At 47.6% G+C, this 22,483-nt stretch overlaps 1 protein-coding gene across 3 annotated transcripts in view; it reads left to right on the forward strand.

Moving 5' to 3' along the window:
- faf (ubiquitin carboxyl-terminal hydrolase-like faf) overlaps positions 1-22,483 on the forward strand; it is a 241,639-nt gene that overhangs the window by 98,271 nt on the left and 120,885 nt on the right. For all 3 annotated transcript variants that reach the window (XM_084595526.1, XM_084595528.1, XM_084595527.1), the window contains 4 exons: positions 1,339-1,570; positions 5,507-5,626; positions 6,051-6,190; positions 16,125-16,233. In XM_084595526.1, the coding sequence (XP_084451652.1) occupies positions 1,339-1,570; positions 5,507-5,626; positions 6,051-6,190; positions 16,125-16,233 (601 nt within the window). The remainder of the gene's footprint in view (positions 1-1,338; positions 1,571-5,506; positions 5,627-6,050; positions 6,191-16,124; positions 16,234-22,483) is intronic.

Genomic DNA, 22,483 nt, shown 5'->3' on the forward strand with positions numbered 1-22,483 from the left:
TTAATACAACGACCCGTTTGGCCTATATAGACCTTGCTGCAGGTTTGTGGTACTTCATACACCACACCGACCGAACATTCCTCAAAGGGTTGGCCATGCCTCTTTTCGCACTGGTGTTTCTTTTTCCGCCCGATGCGTGCACACAAATCTCAGCTTTCTCGGGGTTAAGAAGACGACAGGCACATCATACCTGGCTGCAACCTTTTTCAGGTTGTGGGCGACACGGTGCATATAAGGGACCACTTGTGGTCTCCCTTGTCGAGGCTTAGCTGTGGAGCTTTTCTTCCCTTTTATGTTTTGTAACAGGGTCTCTGCTACTGCAGACACAGCAGAGCACGGGAAGCCTGCCTTTTCAAGTCTGTTGATCTGTTTATTAAAACTAACTTCCATAATGTGTACGCAGGACTTGATCAGCGCCAATTCCAAGCAAAGTGAAGTGATGGCCCTTTTTACTGTCTTAAAATGTGATGAAGCATAAGGCAGCAATTCTTTCTTAGCTCTGGGGAAATACATCCAACAGGCATGTCCTTCTGAAAAGCTGATATTAATATCTAAAAATTGCAGGCAATTGTTCTCAGGTAACTCATGGGTAGAAGTAAGGCCTTTCCCTTGTTGTCCAAACAGGCTTAAGATTCCTTCTACCCTACTGGCATGCATCAAGTTACAGTTAGTCTTTTAAAATCACCAGGAAGTCGTCAACATACCTAAAAATTTGCAGAACAGAGCCGTTGTCAAAGAATGTGCTAAGGCACGGTCAATAGAAGACAAAAATATATTACATAGCACTGGGGCGATACAGGAACGTATGCAAATTCCCCTTTTTTGAATAAAAACCTTTGTTCCAAAAGACACAAAAGTGGAGCCAAGGTAAGTGACAAGAAACTTTCCACACTAATACCTGTTGGATTCTGAAAGGCTGTAACCCTATTAAAATCAATAAACCCACGTACGGCCTGAAACAGTTCTGCATACGGGACGGAATAGAATAAATCTTGAACATCAATGGAGATGTTCACCATTGCATAATTATGAAAGGCTGTAACCCTATTAAAATTAATACACTCACATACGGCCTCAAACAGTACTGCATGCGGGATAGAATAGAATAAATCTTGTACATCAATGGAGATGTTCTCCATTGACGAATTCTGAAAGGCTGTAGCCCCCATTAAAATCAATACACTCACGTACGGCCTCAAACTGTTTTGCATGTGGGACGGAATAGAATAAATCTTGAACATCAATGGAGAACATCTTCATTGATGTTCAAGATTTATTCTATTCTATCTCGGAGCCAGAAATAAGTAATGACATAGCGTTGCACAATCTCCTCTGCAGGCGAGGTTCTCTGCTGTTGTTGAAGCTGAGCAAGCTACTGCTGACGGTGGTGGGCCACTGCCTGGCTCACCAACAGCAGACGCAGTCCTTGCAGCAGGGCCCGCCCCCACAGACACAGCAGCAGCAGACGCCCGAGGGTCTTGCCCAGGCGCTGAAGCATGTGCCCAGCATGGGGCCTGAGGGGACACTCCACTCGGTGGCTATGCGCCTGGCACCCCTGCTACGACACCAGGTGGGTGGTAGGAAGTAGGCAGCACTCCTGTGGTGGTCCTGCATCGCTGAAGATGATGCAGTGTGGAGTTGTAGCTAGATGACCAGCACGCCTTTATCAGTATAGCATCCTTTAAGGGCCACTGAAAGGGGGGTTAAAAAAAAAAAAAAACATACTGAATTGCTTATGATCCTGTGGCAAAGATTTTCAGTCCAGCTGATGTAGCACCAGAGATGCAGGGAATAAAATCAGCCTCTGTTTTTGATATCAACTCCTATAACGGCCTGAGCAAGAAAAAATAACATTACAGACTGGTACCGTGGTACAAGACAACCCAGCTTGTTTAACATTTTTTTTTTTTCTTCTCCACCTACCTCATTTATAGAACAGTTAGACAGCAGAGGAGAGTGTTGGAAGGGAATTGCGCTGTAGTTTCCTGCTTGACTGAGCGAGCATGGTGTCTTCATTGTGGTGCTTGTTGTAAACCAATAGTAGCACACCGCAGCAGTGTCTACAGCTGGCATCAATTTTGCAAGACAATGCAACGCCCACCATGGTGGTGCAGTGGTTAGGGTGCTCGACTTCTGTGCCCAAGGATGCGGAGGACCAAATCCCATCCGTGGCGGCCGCATCTTGATGGAGGCGAAAAGCAAGGCGTCCGTGTGCTGTGCAATATCAGTGCACGGTAAAGAGCCCCAGGTGGTTGAAATTTCCTGTGGCCTCCACTATGGCGTCTCTCATAGCCGGAGCAGTTTTGGGACATTAAACCCCATAAATCAACGAAACTAAGCAATGCAACGCTATGGTACTCAGCTTTAAAATGTATCAAATTATCGGCTTGCTTTTGAAGACTACCTCCTACCTCACCACCAGCTTCCCTCGTTGTCTTTTGTATTACTGTGCAGCACTGATTCCAACGCACTTCGAGACTGCTCTATGTTCAAGTTGCACAGTGATAAGGAGGAGTGACAACTTTTTGCTAAAAGGAAGCGACCCTGAAATGGCTGCTTGCCAACCCTGAAACTACTTATGTCATGTTGGGGGACTATCAGGCCAATCACCTAGCTCTGCAAAGGCATGGCGCATTCAGAGTTAAGGACTTTGATGGACTATTACGTCTTGCCATCGCCAGGGGGCGAGCGTCCAGGACTGCTGGGAATAATTCCTTGGGCTTGGCATCAAGTTTCAGGAGTGGAGCATATCAACCAGCCTTTACATATCTTTGGTGGTTCAGTTCAGTCGTTCAGTCGTGTCCGACTCTTCGTGACCCTATGGACCATGTCACGCCACGCTTTCCAGTCTCTCACTGTCTTCCTAACATCACATAACTTCATCTGCAGTGCCTCGAGGATGCCATCTAACCATCGCGTTCGCTGCCTACCCCTTCTCCGGCGACCCTCAACCTTTCCCAACATCAAATCTTTCTCCAGCGACTCCTCTCTTCTCATCAGATGACCAAAGTAGCTGAGCTTTAACTTTAAAATTTGACCCTCCAATGAGCAGTCAGGGTTTATGGTCGACAATATCGACTGATTTGATCTTCTGGCAGTCCAAGGAACTCTCAAGAGTCTTCGCCAGCACCGCAATTCAAATGCGTCAATTCTTCGGCGGTCAGCCTTTTTCACAGTCCAACTCTCGCATCCATGCATCACAACTGGAAAGACCATAGCACAAGTTATACGGATCTTGGTTGGCAGACTAATGTCTTTACTAGGTGGTCAAAGCTAACTATTGCTTTCTTTCCCAGAAGCAGGCGTCTCCTAATTTCATGGCTACAGTCTCCTTCCGAGGTAATCTGGGAGCCCAAGAAGAGAAAATCTGTCACAGCTTCCACTTCTTGTCCATTGATGCTCCAGGACTTGATAGGGCAAGACGCCATGATCTTTGTCTTTTTAATGTTCGTTTAAGCCCAAACTTCTCACTCTCTTCTTGTACGCGCATCAGAAGTCTCTTGAGTTCCACTTCACTTTCTGCCATTAAAGTGGTATCATCCGCATATCTAAGGTTGTTGATACATTTTCCAGCAATCTTCACTCCAGCTGAAGACTCGTCCAGACCGGCCTTCCTCATGATGCACTCTGCATATAGGGTAAATCTTTGGTGGTACAGTCCAGGAATTTGGGTCTGTGTTTTGTGGAATATTGGGGTGCAAAAAATGACCATATGTATAGATTTCACTTAATCCTGAGGCCGTGCTTGGGCAACTGAGGGCATGGAGAGTGCCCTCTGCTCCTTGCCAAAAGATCAGTGCCAAGCTGGACAAGATATATGAGCAGTGCTGGAGCCTGTTGATCATGCTAAATGGAAAACACTTATTTTCACCCCTTGATGACCAATGGATTTTTATGCCTGTGCAGACTACAAGTGCGCAGTTAGTAAGACATTGCAGCAGCATGCATATTTGGTACTAATGGTGAACCATCTGCTGGTGTCTCTCTCTCTGGAGCAACCACCTTTGCGAACCTTGACTTGGCACAGTAGTACCAGCTACTGAAGAAGTGGCAGAGGCTTTGATCATCAAACTCATCGGGGAGCTTTCCTTGTCTGGAGACTTCAGTTTGGTGTCTGCATCGCATTCGGCATTTTCCAAAGTCTCGCAGAAAACCTCTTGAGGGGACTACCTGGTGTCATTGCTTACTTTGATTATGATGTTATTGCTGGAACTTCACGTGAGAACTGCTCAGTCGCTTGTGTGAACTCCTTTAGCAGTTCCAAGCTGTAATGGTCAAGGTAAAAAAAAATGCTGACTTGGAATACTCGAGTAAAAATTTTAGGGTTTCGAGTCGACCCCAAAGGAATTCGTCTGACGTCCGGAGAGGATCGAGCCATCATGTACACACATCCCGTGCAGACAAGACTGAGCTACAGGCCTTCTTGGGGTTATTCAATTTCTACCATGCTCTTCTGCATACAAGGAAACCATTGCAAAGCTGCTGTTCTCACTATTCAACAGCCCGCCGAGGTGACGCAGTGGTTAGGGCACTCGACTACTGTTCCTAAGGATGCGGGATCAAATCCCGGCCTCGGCGGCCGCATTTCGATGGAGGTGAAAAGCAAGGCGCCCGTGTGCTGTGTGATGTCAGTGCATGTTAAAGAGTCCCGGGTGGTAGAAATTTCCAGTGCCCTCATCATTAGGCATCCCTCATAGCCTGAGTCGCTTTGGGATGTTAAACCCCACAAACCACAGACCAAACCTAACTATTCAACAAGATTGCTATTTGAGCCTGGGCCTATGCACAACAGAGGGCAGTTGGTAATGTGAAGCAACTTCGGTCATCCAGCCAGCTTTTACCACATTTTGACGGAAAAGAAAGAAAAACCTTTGTTCTGGCTTGTGATGCCTCTTCATATGCAATAGGGGTTGTGTTGAGTCATAAAAGGCCCATAGGCAAGAGAAGTACCTGTCGCCTTCTTTTAAATGCACTATGGACTACTGAGTGGAAATATGCTCATAAGAAAGCACTTGCAGTGATTGCAGGCGCGAAAAAGGACCATGACTACGTATTTGGCCGCCCATTTCAGATGATCCTCATGGACCACAAACAACTTCTAGAGCGGTTCCTATACTGCCAGAGACCACAGATGTTATCACCTTGGATGCTGCGTTGGTCCACACCGACACTGTGCCCCAAATTACCGAACCTGACATAACACTAACTCGGCAGTGCAAATTTTCACTGTAGCAGCGTGGTTTGACTGTGTCATGTATCCTTCGCAGGTGCAGCAGTTGCACTCATCTCTTTGTTTCATGGGAGAGGGGATCACCACACATCCTTACTACTTTCCACCAAAACGAAAACAATAACTGGGTAGATTTGTGTAGTACATGCTTGGCACCATGTCATCTCTTGCTGGTACTGCTAGGACTTCTGCGCCTACTGCTGTCACCTTGTGAGTGCTTGCAGAAGGGCAGCGAATGTGAATGTGGGTGTGACGACGCTTCCTCACCTCTTGCAGGGCACCATTCACTTGCCAGACTTGAACACCATTCAGGCCGTCATCAAGTTGGCCTGGGCCTCCGCAGGCCTCCCACCTAACGGCACTGTTGTTGAAGACAACTTGGAAGTTTTAGGCCAGGTGAGTGATGATGCATACCACCAAGTTCTGTGGTTACCCCTGCAACAGAGCAGTCATCATCCTGGTCATTAAAGCATGCCCATCAACAATCATAACAGGAAAAGGGAAAAGCAGATTATGGCACTGAAAACAGGAGACAACGTAACATACACAAAGAGGTATGGAATCAGTACAAGTAGACCAAGGCCACATGTCAGTTCATGGCAACCTCGCTGATGTGGTGCAACAGAGCGGGGCACCATGACAGCCTGAGCAGCAAACCAAATTACCCAGAGTGGCATGCACTTGTGACATAGTCTGTCCAGCTGTCTGTGTTGCAGGTCAACCGTGCGTATGGGAACATCTGTGAGTGGCAAGCAGACAGTGGGTTTCCTCGAGAAATGCATGTGGCCTCTCAGCCCCGCACTTTCTCCCTCCTTTCCAGGCGGACGAGGAGCTGTGCCAGGAGGCGCTGGAGGTGCTGACACTGGCCCTGAGTCTGCAACCAACGGCCCTCTCCCAGCTGCTGGCTGACCCTGCGTGGGCACACTTTGTGCTTGACCTGCTGCTGCACTGCCCGCACAGGTTAGAAGGGCTCTTTTGGCCAACTGTTGGCAGATAGTCTGAGTATTTGGTCTATATTCTGTTCAAGAAATTGGCATTTGAGGATTGCTGAACATTGTTCCATAGCTATCAATACTGCACTAATTCCATAACTCCAAATTCCTTAGCTCCAACCATACCTGAACGACACTGGAGACTTTTACTGTTGCATTGGGACGCTTTCGTACAATAAACGCTAGCAAATTGCCGTACGTTACTCTGTGTGTCACATCGGCGCTTTTATTTGACCGCACGAAGATGTGAACACAAGCTGCTGTGGCGACATCCAGAGGTGTAATAAGAAAACGCAGTCTTGCTTTCTTTTTTTTTTTTATTTAGAAGCCAAAACCAGCCAAGTTGCACCGAGGGCTTCAGTCAGTTTCTTTGCACCTGTGTTGAACATTGAGCCTGACACACACACTAGAAGCTACTGACTTTACTTTGCCAAGCGTTTAAGCAGTCAAGCCAAGGGGATCCACTTCATAGCATTGCCATGCCACCATACCTGCCAACTCTTCCGAATTTTCCGTAAAATGTATGAATTTTGACCAGTCTTACGATTTTACGAATCTTGCGGGAAATTTTACGGAAAATGTTTTATTTTCGGAAAATAAAAAGTGCGGACATCTATTAACATCATGGCCTCCGAGATAACACCACACGTGCGGAAGGGTAATCTCGGAGGCCATGTTAACACTAATATGGTACCTTTGGCGGCCACGAGAGGGCAACACATAATTTGTGATATCATCATCAGCAGCTGTAAACGTTGTAGTGACCTTTATCGTCTACTCGGGGGAACACGAATTCATATCCAAAACTCGATACCGACTCCGCCAGGCTAGTGGCTGTACCTTTGTTCACTTGTTTGGACAACTTTGGTGTTGGCCTCTGTTTTTGCGTGATCTGCGGCTGCGTCCGACTCAGTGTGACTCTGAAGTTTTAGTAGTAGCGGTTTCACAGTGCAATGGCGGGCTCAAAGCCGCGACAGTACTTCCAAGTATTTTTGAAGTCGTACGCGGCAGAATTTCCATGCTTGGTGCCGTCTAAGAAAAAAGAGAAATTCGGATTTTGCACCACGTGTGCCTGTGATGTTAACATTTCACATGGTGGCAAGTCCGACATAAAGATCCACATCGCTTTGAAAAAGCACCAAGGATACGTGCGAGCCGCGGACAGCCAGCCGAGCCTGACAAGTTTTGTTCGCAGTGACAGAGACCTCGGTGTGATTCGTGCAGAATGCCATTTCACGGCGTTTTTAGTTGAACACAACATACCGCTCAGTGTCAGTGATCATGCTGGACCACTTTTCCGGAAAATGTTCCCCAAGTGCGAGGAAGTCAAACGCTACGCCTGTGGATGGACGAAGACGACGGCAATTGTTCGTGAAATGGCCGCGAACGCAGAGACTCCTTTGCTGGATGCCCTAAAAAAGCAGGTATTTTCGATTGCTGTGGACGGAAGTAACAATAGGGATATGCAGCTTTACCCTATTGTTGCGACATACTTCGTTAAAGAGACCAGTAGAGTTGAAAGCCGCCTCCTTTGCCTCGGTACAATCCAAGGGGAAGCGACGGGTCAGAAAATTGGAATCTGATTCTGGACGAAATGAAGTCCTGAAATTTGCCTCTTAAAAACCTGTTGGCATGGACAATGCCCATGTCATGATTGGCAAAAAAAACAGCGTTTCGACTGTATTGAGGGAGGCCCAACCAGCTTTGATCGGGGTTGGTTGCCCATGCCACCTCATCAACTTGGCCGCCCAAAAAGGAGCTGCATGTCTTCCTGTAAAGGTTGATGAGGCCTTGGTTGACATTTTTTTTTACTTAGAGAAAAGCTCAAAGCGGAAAGATCGACTGAAAAACTTCCAAAGATTGCACGACGTCGACGTCAGGAAGATGCTGAAGCATTCGCCGACACGTTGGCTGTCTTTGGGGAAGTGTTTGAAGAGGCTGCTGGACCAGTGGAAACCACTACTTATCTTTTTCTTGAATGAAACAAAACAGTGCAATAAGCAGAGCTTGTTTTTGGAGTCTTGCCAGATTCCCAAGACTTCTCTACAAATCGCCAAGAACCCTGCGCCGGCCTCAAATACTGCTGCACACCTTCCCAAGGCTGCTGCAGGTGTTGGAAAAAAAAGCACCGACTGTGATGGACCTTCACTAAAAAGAAAAGGAGTTTATTCTGCACCGCAAGCAAAGAAACTGAAACTTCAATGCGAGGCATCTGCTGAAGCTAGCCACGCGACCCGTGAAGAGCGCCTATTTCTTTTTTTGTCATCGGAGCTAAGCAGGGCATGTTACTTGTGCGGCCAGGTGTTCTCAAGGGATACCATTAATTGCCTGAAGTTGCCTATGGAGCTGTAGAGAATCAAAAAGATGATAAAGACATCGTCATTGGCATGACAACCTCCTCTGTAGTTGAGACGCTGACCTCAAATGATAAAGAGCAGTTCTTCTCGGCTGTACGTCTCTACTTCACTGCAGCTTGTGATTGTATTCGCCACAAGTTCCCGCTGGAAGACGTCAGCCTGAAGATGGCTGAAGTTGCCCAAGTGCAGGCTCTAGAAACTGCTTCATTCAGCAGTGTACTTTATTTCATTATGGCGTTTCCTGCTATTCTGCCCCAGCAGAGTGGGGAAACAAGAGAAGAAACAATTGATGCACTCGATGTGGAGTTTGCCAACATACAAGCTTACCAGATTTCAGCAGACATACTGAATGAGCCAAGGTGCGACATGCAGTGGTCGCAATTGGGAAGCATTCGAGATGTCGACGGATCGCCCAGATATCGCAGAATCTCAATGGTTATGCTGGGCATACTCTCCATTCCCCACAGTAACGCTGAATGTGAAAGAATATTCAGAGAAGTTTCGCTCATCTGTTTCAGAGAAAACTCTAGAAAGTCTGCTGATAGTGAAAGGACACCAGAGTGGCACCTGCTTTGAGCAAGCCTACACAGAGAAGTTTTTGAAGCAGGCGAAGTCAGCAACTGCAAAAGCGTTGCAAAAATAAATTGTGACACAATGGAGTTTTCGCTCATTACTCTACGGGACACGGATTTTGCTTGTGGGTGAGTGAGCAAGGGTGTCGCTAAAGATAAATTCTTGGAAAGTAAACAAAAAAAAAAAAAAAAAGCCCCCTCTCCCCCGGTCGCGGAGGTTTTACGAATTTTGAAATCTTCAGGTTGGCAGGTATGCATGCCACCAAAACCACGCCAATTGTCAGGCTTAGTGACTGCTCATCCGCTGTGCAAAATAGAAAAGCAGGGCATACGAATCACTATTTGTAATGAAGGTTACACGAGGCAAAGCGAAAGCTCTGTGTACTTTTCGTAGGCATTTGTGAATGCAAATGTAGTCATGGGAAAAGAGAATTCATTAGAACTCCTTAGTACACAACATTAGGAGTGGTTTTGCAAACCTTATCAAAGCTCCTTAGAAAAAAAAAAAAAAAAAGGCTTTTAAATTTTCCTTCAACAATGTTCAATCGGCAGTGGGCCAAAGTGCAGTAAGCATCAGCCTCAAGTCCTCGCCACACGATCCTCCGCATGCCGCTGATTTAAATACAAAGTTATAGAAATGTTTTTCAGATGCTGAAATTTGGGCACCATTCGCATTTCTAACTTGCACAGCACCAGTTTGCTCATCCCAGAGTCAGTGTATAAACATGGCTGAAATTCTGGATGCATCTCGTGTCTCAAAATCTGCCAACCTCATTCATGCGACATATTATCATCTGCAAACTTTTCCAAACATTACCGGACTGCGGAAATATTGTCAACTCTGTCAGCTACTCGTGCATGCGCATTGTGAACGGGGTTTGGCTTCTGTGTTTTCTCTGTTTTAAGGTTGGCTCTCAGTGGTGAGGTTTAATTGTTACAACCAATTTGTGCTATGACAACATTACTACAGTCGAACCCGGATATATCGAACTCGAAGGGGATCTCGAAATAGTTCGATATATCGATAACTCGATATACAGAAATCGGCTTGTGACGGCACTTACGATGCGAAAAAACGATACTGTATTTGTCGCATAATCAACCCACTCCCATAATGAACCCACCCTCCACTTTTGCACCCAAGAATTTTAAAAAAGCCAAAAAAAAAAGCTTTAAGGCCAGCTCCCTCGCATGCAAGCGATTGAGCGATCTCAGCGACGAGCGGCAGTGACAGAGCGAAAAATTCTCAACTTGTTGGAACTGCGTCCCTCTCTCCGCTCGAGCCACCGTGGCAGCTCAAAATAAGATTTGTGTCGCCGCGGCAGAAATCGCTAGCATTTTCGCTTGCATGTCGCACTCCATTTCGGTTGTCTCATCCACAGCTCATTTCTTGGCAGCGTGCCAAGATGCTGCACAGTGATAACGTCGCAGCGTGTTTATCTTTTGATAGCTCCTGTGGGGGCGGGGCGCGAACTTGGCAGAGTGCCCCTGATGGCTTGATTGCACGAATCTGGTTCGATTTATCATGCCGCGCTTGGGGCGGGCGTAGTCCGCTACCACAAAATCATTGGAAAGCGTGATAGCTAAGCCAGTGTCATGATCGCAGCTGACCGCGTGCTTTCGTTGAATCATACATGCAAGGATAAACGACTCCCGAAAAAAACCAAAAAAACTAACGTCCGCAGCCGATATCTTACGCTACGCCGCGCGTACAGCACAACGATAGAATAAATGACTCTGGCAAGAAAAAAAAGAGAGAGATCTGCCCCTTCTTAACGTCCGCAGACGCCTTAGCCACATCAGCCGCCGCGCGCGGAGGGTTCGCAACAGACGTTGGAGAAAGCTTCCGACGTTCTGTCTGAAAATGGGATGAGCTGGCTTGGCGCATGCGTAGCGCGTGCTACTGCGAACGAAGGCCGGGAGAGAGGAAAGAAAGAGATAGCTCGGCAAAAGAATGGGCACACCCCTGCGCCTCGCTCTGTCGCGTTTTTCTCTCTCGTTCCCTCTGGTTCTTTCTGGATCATTCACGCACATGGCTTGCAAACGTCTTGTGATGGCACGCGGGTAACGATAACCGCAGATGTGCACGCCTTTTGAGAATTGGCGCGGCGCTGCCCTAGACCAGCCGTCGTTGAACTATCCCCTCTCATTCCTTCCACCCATGGCTTGAAAAAAGTCACGCAAACGGCCGAGGCTGATGCGATCGTCTTTGTGAAAGGCACACTTTCTAGTGCGTGGTGCGGAGTTCACGACCGGTGAAATTGAGTTTGATATATGACGCGGCTTTTCTATACTTTTACATGGGATTTTCAAGGGGATATTCCGTGAGTTCAATCTGACCAAAATTCGATATACAGTGAAAGCTCGTTAATTCACAACTCGTTAATTCGAAATTTTGGATAATTCGAAATAGTCATCGTGGTCCGGTCCGCAGTGCATAGAAGTCTATGCGCGTAACAGCTCGTTAATTCACTCAAAAATTGGCACCGCCACCCATAATTCGAACTGCGCGCCGCCAAGCGGCGCTGTTAAAAACCATCGTTGGAAGCTTTCACGGCAGAACGATAGATGGCACAACCATCGGGGCGCCGCTAGGGTGCTGGAACAAGTACTAAACAGTCTTTCCTGCCGCGACTCCTTCGAGGAACGACGTTTTAGTGTTGTCGACCACGGTTTCGTGTTGCATTTCGTGAGCCCTCGTTTTGCACGCCGCTTGTTGTGAGCTTGTGTCCGCGAGATGTGTTCGCGTGGGAACTACTGTGCCAAGACGGTGAAGGAGAAAGTGACTATTTTATGCGAGGTGGATGAACGGAAGGCCAGCAAAGCGGAAATCGCGAAAAAGCACGGGATTCCACCAAGCACGTTGTCGACGTACGTCCGAAATAGGAAGGCCATCGAGGATGCCTATGAAGCCGAAGATTTCGCCAGCAACAGAAAAAGGCTTCGGTTAGCCAAATATCCGGAAATTGAGACCGCTGTGATCACGTGGGTGAAAGAAATGAGAAGCGCTGACATTCCACTGAGCGGCCCAATTATCATGGCGAAGGCGGCCGATTTCGCCCTGCGCTTGAATGTGGAAGATGTTGTCGCCTCCGAAGGATGGTTTCACCGCTTTAGAGACAGACATAATCTTGTCTTCCGGGTGTTGTCTGGAGAAGCCAAAGAAGTGGATGCAGAAACTTGTGCCACGTGGCGAAGCGGTGCTCTGCAGCAGTACTTAGAAAGCTACTCGGCACATGATATATTCAATGCTGATGAGACGGCTTTGTTTTATAAGCTCCAGCCCGACAGAACAGTAACATTTAAAGGGGACAGCTGCGCTGGCGGCAAGCGAAGCAAAGAGCGGATTACTGTTCTGGTCGCCGCTAATATGACCGGGATGGAGAAGGTCCCTCTTTTTGTTGTCGGCAAGGCACATAAGCCTAGATGTTTCAAGAACATTAGGACGCTGCCGACGGAATACTCCGCCAACAGCAAGGCGTGGATGACGGGCGAATTGTTTAAAAAATGGCTCTTGAAATTCGATCGGAGGATGGAGCTAGGGAAGCGTCAAGTTCTCCTCATTGTGGATAACTGCTCGGCACACAAAGTCGACGCCGAGCTGAAAGCCACAAGGCTCGTCTTTTTGCCCGCCAACACGACTGCGGCCTTGCAGCCGATGGATCAGGGGGTGATCAGAAACATCAAATGTTTCTATAGGCGCCACATGATCGAGCGCATGACTTTGTGCACTGGAAACCAGAAGACCAGCACCATCACATTGCTCACAGCAATGCACATGTTGGTGCGTGCATGGGAGCAGGTCACGCCGTCCACAATTGCAAACTGCTTCCACCACTGTGGCTTTGCTGCCGGAAGTATGAAAGAAAGTGGCGACGATGGGAGTCCGGAGCCTCTGCCTGCGGCTGTGCGTGCTGTGCTGCAGGACGTCAGTTTTGATGATTACGTTGGAGTAGACAGCGATGCAGCAGTGTGCGGTGCCCTAAGTGATGAGGACATTGTCGCTGAAATTGTTGGGGAGCAGTCTGTCCCAGAAGAGGCAGAAGACAAGGACGACGACGAGGAGCAAGAGCCCATGCGTCCATCCGCGGCAGAAGTTATGGGAGCGCTGAATGTCGCGCGCCTTTTCTTCAGCTTTGAAGAGGGGGAAGAAGACTCCCTGCGTCGCATTCGCATGCTAGAAGACCGAGTGAGTACGGTAGCCCTCAGAGAGAAGAAGCAGAAGATGATAACAGACTTTTTTGCTAAATAAATGTTTTTCGTGCCCTCCGGGCATCAAACGCCTTCATTTTTGCTCACTTTCATTAGTTCGAATTTTGGTTAATTCGAACTGGCCTGGCGGCCCCGTGGAATTTGAATTAACGAGCTTTTACTGTATCCGGGTTTGACTGTATAAGCAGACCTCCCGGATCATACCAGTTAGTAAACTCTGCTTCAGAAAGCGACTAGTTTTCACGCGCACTTTTCTGGTGCTTATAAAGTGTGCCGTCATCTAGAAGCGGTCAAAAGAAGCTTTATTTGTTTATGTTCTGCTGTTGCCACCATTGCCTTTTGAAAATGACTTTCTTCTTTTCCGTATTATTTACCGTATATTGCCGATTATAAGTCGACTCCGATTATAAGTTGACCCCCCAACTTGCGGCCCTTTTTGGGCAAAAAAAGTTATACTCAGAATTTAGGTCGACGCTGCCGCACTCTGTGGTCCTAGCTCGCCCACAAAGTATTTCAGAAGGCCGAGTCATAAAGAAACATTTATTCGTTCACGAGACATCTGTCGTTGCTTGTGATGACACAGTCGCGATCATGTTATGAGTCACTGCTGCCGCTGGTCGTTGGAAGCGGTGCCGAGGTGCTGCTCGTGGAGAACGCTGCAGAGACAATGTCTGTTGGCAGTCCATACTAGGCATCATTGACCCATTGAGCCACTTCGCCCAAAGAAGCTCGCTTCAGCCGCCCTGTTGGTGTCTTTGGGTTTTCTTGCTGGTGCCACTCGTTGTAGAATGCCCTGATGCGGTCTTTGAATGGCTTGTTCAGCGCCACATCCGGTGGCTGAAGAATAGGTGTCAATCCGCCCGGAATGATGACCAGGTCACATCCCGCGTCCGCTACCGCTTTTTTCACATGGTCGGTTATGTGGCCGCGGAAAGAGTCCAGGATGAGCATGTTGCGGGGCTTCAGCAGTGCCCCTGGACGCCTGCACCACACGAGACGTAACCATTCGAGGACCATTTCATCATTAAAAAATTCCTTCTCATTCACCCGCACGATGGCTTTTGGCGGGAACTTTTGCTTCGTCGGGATCATTTTCCTCTTGAACAGAAGTAATGGCGGTAACTTTTGCCCATCTGCCGTACAGCATAACATGACCGTGAAACAGTTGTGCGTGTTGCTCGTTGTCAGCAGGCAGTCTTGGCGCTCCCCTTTTGCGGACATGGTCCTATTGCTAGGCATATCAAACCAGACTGGAGTCTGGTCACTGTTGCCTATTTGACCAAGCAGGAATGAATGTGTTGTCCGCAGGTCACTCTCGTAGCGCAGAAAGGTGCTCCGTTTTTCTTCGTAGGCTTCGGGCAAATGTTGGCATACGGTCATCGGTCGCCTTAGACTTAGGCCGTTCCTCTTCGTGAAATTCGTCACCCATTTCTTAGACATTTTATACTCGGTACGCGGGATGCACATCTCCGCGACAGCGCATGCTTTTGTTTTCAATGTCATTGTAGCAAACACTCCGGCTCTTGCTTTTCTAGTTGTGAACCCAATCTCGAACCGCCTCCTCAACGGCAGGGTATTGTCCGGACTTCGGCCCGTGAAAGAAACGGCGTGTAGCAGCACACGCAAAAAGCTTACTTCTTTGTTTTCTCCAGCCTCTCACGCACTTTTCTGAGAAGTCGAACTTCCGCCCTGCTTCGACATTGTTTTCATACTCAGCGTAGAGGATGATTTGCCGCTTGAAAGCAGCGCTGTACTGTTGCCGAGGTTGCGGCGGCATCTTGCAAGGCATTCGTCGAGTGACAGAAACCACATACACCGCTGTTAGCTGTCACGTCGGCTAGAGTCCAGGTGGTGCGATGAGAAGAAATGGCGAAATGCACACAACGTTGCACAACACGCGAAAATGCTTCTCGACTCATGTGACTGGTCGTGTGTGTGGTCGTTTTGGACGAAAATTCATTTTTTTTTAAAGCAAATCCACTTTTGCATTGTGTCTGACAACTTTTATGGAATTACGAGCGCACGGGGCGGGATATTATCCGCGACTCGGTCGAAATTACTTTTGACCCTACATATAAGCCGACTTTAAGACTCTGCATATACGTCGGCCCCGATTATAAGTCGACCCCCCAACTTTTGGAAGGACATTTTAAAAAAAAGAGGTCGACTTATTCGCGGCAATATACGATAACTCTACAGCTGTTATGTTGAAGAATTTTCGCTACTGCAACTTTTTAACTTATTTTATTTTTCTGATGATTGTGCATTTATCGACAATCTGAAAGCTGGCAACTTAGGCACAGTTTTCTTTAAATAATGACCATGGGTGCCACCACTATTCGTAAACACCCGAATTTGGACCCATCAGGACAGTTGTCTTTTTTTTTTTTTTTTTTTTATACATGGGTCCTATGGGATGTTTTTGCAAATGGTATTAATATTAAGGAGCTGCGGTTGTAAGTGCTTTAAAACAGAAAAGCTGACGGGGCTTTAGAAGCTCATAGTTACATCTAGTGTATTGTTCTGATCTATATTGTTATACTAAGTTGGTTTGACTGTACTATTTGGCTTATTTGTCTAAGCTTCATTCACCTGTGACTTTATGTGATGTTGCTATAACGAGGGCTCGTACCTGTGAGTCCATGTTTGCATGGTAACTGCAACACTGCGATGTGCAGTCTGAGGCAGTTGTAAAGTTGTGTTTGTCGATCGCTCGTCTGCAGAGTGGGCGTAGTCTCACAATCAGGGTATGTCTGTGCAGGTCCATCCGGCAGTGTGCGGCCGACCAGCTGTGCCTCATTGCCACCAAGTGCAGCACCAGCCAGCAGTGCCTGCTGTTCCTGGTTGAGCTGCTATTCGCACAGCTGCCCGTGAGAGCTTTTTTTATGCGCTCAGCTCATGGATGTGCATGTAGTCCTATTTCTCACTCTGGATAGTCAAGAGTGAATGAAATTGCCAAGCTTGTGGGGAAATTTTGCATACCATTTCTCACCACCCACATCCATTTGGGAATTGTACAGAGGGGCAGCGAGGGAAGATAACTGACTGTGTAGCATTAAGCACAGTGAAAGAGCTATGTTAGCTAATAATGAATACAGTCGATCTCAAGTGTGTTGTACTCTGATATACCGAGATATCACTGGTATTGAGCACAGGATCCCCTTGAAAGTCTCACGGAAAAGTGTAGCACTACTGACCGCATTATAGAACTTTCGCAAACGAAGCATTCGATACACTGAACTGCATGCCATGCTTCTGTGAAGGGCGCTTCGCCTAATTGAGATCCGTGACAGCCTTTCATGCATGAAGCACTGATGGGTATGGCATACAGGTCGCGCTAGCCAGGCGAGCAAGCTGTAAAATTGTGTACTGGCAGCAGCTTATGGTTTGGCAGTGCAGTTTCCTACATGGCACTGCTGCCATGAGTGGGAAACAATGTTCGGTGCAACGCCTATTGTGTGGTGAAGCCAACTTAGATGACCAAATGCTACTCGGCAGTTGAGAAGGCTTGCTGCTAGACTCAAAACTGCTTCCCTGCAGCTTATGTGAGGAGCATGCTAGCTAGGCTTATTGCCACTGGATAACAGGGTGCTACTAACAACACATATTCCACCAAGGCTCAGGTCGGGCTAATGTGCCGTGTGGCAACAAAAAAATGCGCCAGTAGCATGGATGCAGTCTTATTCTGGCTTTGGCAAACCAGGAGGTCATTTCGATAATGTTGTCCTTTTTCATGCGGATGTCAAACACACGACATGCTGATGCACCATGTGTTTGCTATTTTAAGCAGAGCCCAGTGTATGGAATTTGCTGACTTTTATTCTTTTTTCCATGTTATTGATTGTAGTGATTAGTAGATGGCCCTTACATGGTTTATGTATGCGTTAATGCAAGACATGTTCTATGATTTCAAGGAGTTTGCTCCTTACAGTGGGAGCACAGCTTTATCTTTCCATCAAATTTGGCAACTCACATGAATAGTTCAGGAGCTCTTTAAGGCCGCGGTGGTCCATTCTCTAATGTTTCGCCGCGCGCGCCGCAGAAAGCGGCGATAGAAAGTTTTTTCATCTTCGAGAATACGGCGCGACCGATTGTGCAATCTCGGCCACCGCACTGCGCCTCCTCGCCCTCATCGACATAGACTGAGTCACATGCATTCCCCCACACGGACCCGGCCCTCCTCCTCACTTCGCGCGGGAAGGCCGCGCGTGCTGACGATGTTCGAGTAAATTCGAGACCTCTCCAGCGGGCCGGGGAGGGGGGGGGGGGGGCATAGCTTTGGCAGCTCTATGCTGTTTCCGCTCCTCCTCTGTGCCTGGAAAATTCTGTGCTGGCTATTTAAGAGTGCACCGCGCAGTCATCGGCGGTTCTGGCTTGATTCTCGCTCGGAGAAGACTCGCTCGGAGAAGCAGGCAGGCCCCGACTTGGCAGTCGTAAAAAGAGCAATGAGCTCGTTTTGCATATTAGTTCTCGCTCAGCCTCTTTTGTAAAGTGCTGTTGCCTCTCTGCCTCGTGTAAATAAATTTTCTGTACATTGTGTTTGTGTCGTATAAAGTTAATTTTCGTTTTGTTACTGCAAGTTCGTCATCTCTTGTCTCAGTGTGTGTTTGGGAACTACACGTCGCCTGCCGAATCGAGGAGCACCTTGGAGAGGTGCGGAAGAACTTGAAGAACACAAAGAACCTGACCTTTACTAGCATTATAATTGCAGGCATACTGTTTTTTCATATTAAGCAGAGGTGTGCAAATATTGAAATTCTTTAATACGAATTGAATATGAATACGGGGAAAAAAATGCCTTTGAATATCGAATTGAGTGAGAAAAAAAAAATGGAAAATTAAAAATAGCAGACACTGCTTGCCTTGTTTGTTTCAAAATTCAAGCTGTACAGTGAAATCTCGTTACTACGAACACCACATTAACGAACTTTTCAAATTAACGAATTTTTTAAGAATCCCCGGCAGATTTGCCATGTTTTCAATGTAAAACTATTTCAGAATTACGAATTTCAAAATAGCGTATATTTCAGAATAACGAACGTATTTTATTTCTTGTTCTATAATTTTGGAACATCAGTATTACGAATTTGGCTAAAATTAACAGCACCGCAGCTTGCAACTTTCGCGTGAAACGAAACAGAAACCACCGTTTCTGTGTGTATGGTCCGCGGGCTGTAGCTATCATCATCAGGACATCTAGGACCAGCTCCTAGCGCCACCATGAAGCTATGGTTTATTACGCAGTAGCCAGCAGGCCTAACTGCCTGCGTTTTTTTTCTTCCTGTGTTGTGTGCCGTACGCGACTCGGTCGTTCGTGCGTTCGCGCGTGCGGGACGGTATTTTTTTTTTTTTTGGCGCTGATTATCTTGTTGCGAAGTTTGTGCGAGATTGGCGATGATATTAGCCAGCGAAGTGCCAAGAAGATATGAACGCAGCTGCTTTCACTGCAAGAAATCGACGCAGGGAAAAAGCGATTCGGCCTCTACAGACCGCTAGCATTGCCCCATCGACTGCCGCGATCATTATGAAAGACCGAGACAAGATTTTCAAAGCTCAGGGAGCATTGAGGATAAGGTCATAAAAAACTCCGAATTTTTTTTTTTTTTTTGCACATGGACAAAGCCTGAACTTTCATCGCCCGGTGCAATCACGCACGCGATGAGGTGTTCCGGAAAGCGGAAAGTGTATGTGCTGTAGTGGTGTAATGTAGTACGCGGTCGTGTTTGCTGCATGCGGCAGAAGAAAATAATGAATTTCTTCAAATAAATCAGCTTTGGAGTTAGTGCAACCTTTTCACTTGAGGTTTTGCTTGTCTACACACGTGCCTACTGCCAAGGTATGTCATTTTCATACCTAGGTTTGACCACTGGCTTATAATCGCAGATTTTTCATTACAACAATATTTCAAAATAACGAATGATTTTTCGCGGTCCCGCGGGATTCGTTATATCGAGATTTGACTGTATTTACTAATAAAATGAATCTAGGATATCTCGGAAGGGTGTGCCTTGATTAAAAATACAGCATAAATTTTGTGGAGGATTTCGTATCTGGTACAGTCAAACCCCCGGATATATTGAACTCGAAGGGGATCGCGAAATAGTTTGATATATCAATAATTCGATATACAGAAATCGGCTTGGGACGGCACTTACGATGCGAAAGAACGATACCATATTTGTCGCGTAATCAGCTCACTCGCATAATGAACCCACCCACCACTTTTGCACTCCAGAATTTGAAAAGAAAAAAAAAAAAACCATTAAGGCCAGCTCGCTCCAACGACGAGCGGCAGCGACAGAGCAAAAAATTTCCAACTTGTTGGAACTGCGTCTCGTCCCTCTACCGTTCTGCCGTTCGAGCCACCACGGCAGCTCAAAACAAGGTTTCTGTGTCGCTGCGGCAGAAATCGCCAGCGTTTTCGCTTACATGTCGCACTCCGTTTCGGTCGTCTCATACACAGCTCATTTCTTGGCAGCGTGCCAAGATGCTGTGCAGCGATAACGTCGCGGCGTGTGTATCTTTTGATAAACAACACACGCTGAAGAAAGCGTCCGACGTTCTGTCTGAAAAACGGGCTGAGCTGGCTTGGCGCATGCTTAGTACGTTCTACTGCGAACGAAGGCCGGGAAAGAGAAAGGAGAGTGATAGCTCGGCAAAAGAATGGGCACACCCTTGCGCTTCGCTCTGTCGCGTTTTTCCCCACTCGTTCCCACCGGTTCTCTCTGGTTCATTCACGCACATGGCTCGCAAACGTCATGTGCTGGCGCGCGGGAAACGATCATTGCAGATGCACGCGCCTTTAGGGAATGGGCGCGGCGCTGCCTTAGCCGAACTGTCCCCTCCCATTACTTCCGTGCGCGGCTTGAAAACGTCACTCGGCAAACTGCCGAGGATGATGCGATCGTCTTTGGGAAAGGCACACTTTCCAGTGTGTGGTGAGGAGTTCGATATATTGAACGACTGGTGAAATTAAGTTCGATATATGACGCGGCTTTCCTATACTTTTACATGGGATTTTCAAGGGGATGTTCCGTGAGTTTGATATAACCAAAATTCGATATACCGTAAAAACCCGCGTATAATACGAGTTTTTTTTCCAACTTTCAGCGTTCCAAATTTCCGCCTCGTATTATTTGCGGATCCCAACCAAAATGTCAAAGTTTTGCGAGAAGTTTTGGTTTCGTTGTTGCCGCGTGGCTACGGCTTGGCTTTGTTATCGATGTGCGGCTACGGCTTGGCTTCGTTGCCCTAACGTGGCCGCACCCCGCAGTGGCCACGACGTCGAGGTGTCGTCTCTTTGTTGTTGAGTCGTCGAGTGCGCACAGCATCAGCGCATGTGCTCTCGTGCAAACCACGGTTCGCGAAAAAGTGCACGCTTTTTTCTTTAAGTGAACGAGCAGGATGCCAGGGTCTCGGAAACAGTACTCGGCTGCTTTTAAGAGAAAGGTGATTTTAGTTGCTGAAAACATCGGCAACAGTGCGGCCGGGAGGCAGTTTGGCGTCACCGAGGGAAGCATTCGCGGATGGCGACGACAGAAAGAAGCCCTTTTCGCGTGCAAGGGAATGCGAAGAAGCTTTCGCGGGCCAAAGAATGGCGCATTTCCGGAAATTGAACTCGCTCTGACGGAGTTCGTACGAGAACAGCGAGCATCGCATCTAGCTGTGAGCGTAGAGCTTATGCAAGCAAAAGCTAGGGAGCTTGCAAGGGAAAAGGGAATTCCGAGCTCCGCCTTCAAAGCAAGCAAGCACTGGATACATCGCTATATGTGCCGTGCTGGATTCTCGCTACGCCGGCGAACCTCGATTTCACAAAAGCTGCCCGAATCCTTCGAAGAGCTGTTGGTGGCTTTTCAGCGCCACGTGATTTCTTTGCGAAAGACCAAAAACTTTCAGCTGGGGCAAATAGGCAATGCTGACCAGACGCCGGTTTACCTGGACATGCCATCGCCCCTCACCGTCCATGAGAAAGGCTCTAAACAAGTTTGTATCCGGTCTACTGGAAACGAGAAGACGCGGGTTACAGTCATGCTATCGTGCACGGCAGACGGCCGCAAGCTCCCGCCCTATGTCATCTTCAAGCGCAAGACAATGCCGAAAGGTGAGGAGCTGCCGAAGAATGTCATCGTGAGATGCCACGAAAAAGGTTGGATGAACGAGGATCTTGTCCTCGACTGGGTGAAGTCAGTGTGGTGCAAACGGCCCGGTGCACTGTTGTCCTTTCCATCCATCCTCGTGCTGGACGCGTTTCGTTGCCATTTGGCCGACTCGGTGAAAAGGCTGCTAAGCGACTGCCGCACAGAACTTGTTGTGATTCCGGGTGGGATGACCTCACAACTTCAGCCTCTCGACGTTTGTGTCAACAAACCCTTCAAGGACGCAGTCAAGCGATGCTACGCGGAATGGATGCGGTCAGGTGAGCCTGCAGTGACGCCGGCCGGGCGGCTGAAGCGAGCATCGCCAGCCACGCTGTGCAAATGGATTGTGGACGCGTGGGCAAGCATCCCAGAGGAGCTTGTGCGCCGTTCGTTTAAGAAGTGCGGCATCTCAAACGCCCTCGATGGCACAGAAGATGAGTACCTGTGGGATGATTTGTCCGACAAAGAAATTTCCGAGGAAAGCGCTGCTGAAGATGAAAGTGATTGAAGTGTGAGGTCCGATTTCAATAAATGTCTTGTTTTTTCTCTCTCGTATTATATGCGGTAAAAACTTTTTTTTTCCATTTCGCGTCTCCAGAATTTCACCTCGTATTATATTCGGGTTCGTATTATACGCGGGTTTTTACGGTAACTGGGTTCGATATATCCAGGCTCGACTGTGCCAGTTTTCTAGAGTGAAAGGACCTTCATGGAAACCAGGTGGAGCAGTATCGCTGCTGCATACAGTAAACTTTCATTAATACAGTTGAACCCCGCAATAACGAAATTACCGGGGGCGAGAAAATTTTTCGTTCTCGCGAGAATTTCATTATCGTGAAAACGGGACTGTACAGATGAATAAGTACGAACCTGAACCTGCGGAAGCGCAACTTTATTTAAAAAAGTCTGTAATTAACGTTTGCCTCTTCTTGCTTTGCAGCAGCGTCAAAGCTCTGCTCTCGCAACTGAGCAGGCTTTCCAT

The sequence above is a fragment of the Amblyomma maculatum genome, chromosome 2, assembly GCF_055883805.1.
Source record: "Amblyomma maculatum isolate TAMU_Amacu chromosome 2, ASM5588380v1, whole genome shotgun sequence".
NCBI lineage: Eukaryota > Metazoa > Arthropoda > Arachnida > Ixodida > Ixodidae > Amblyomma > Amblyomma maculatum.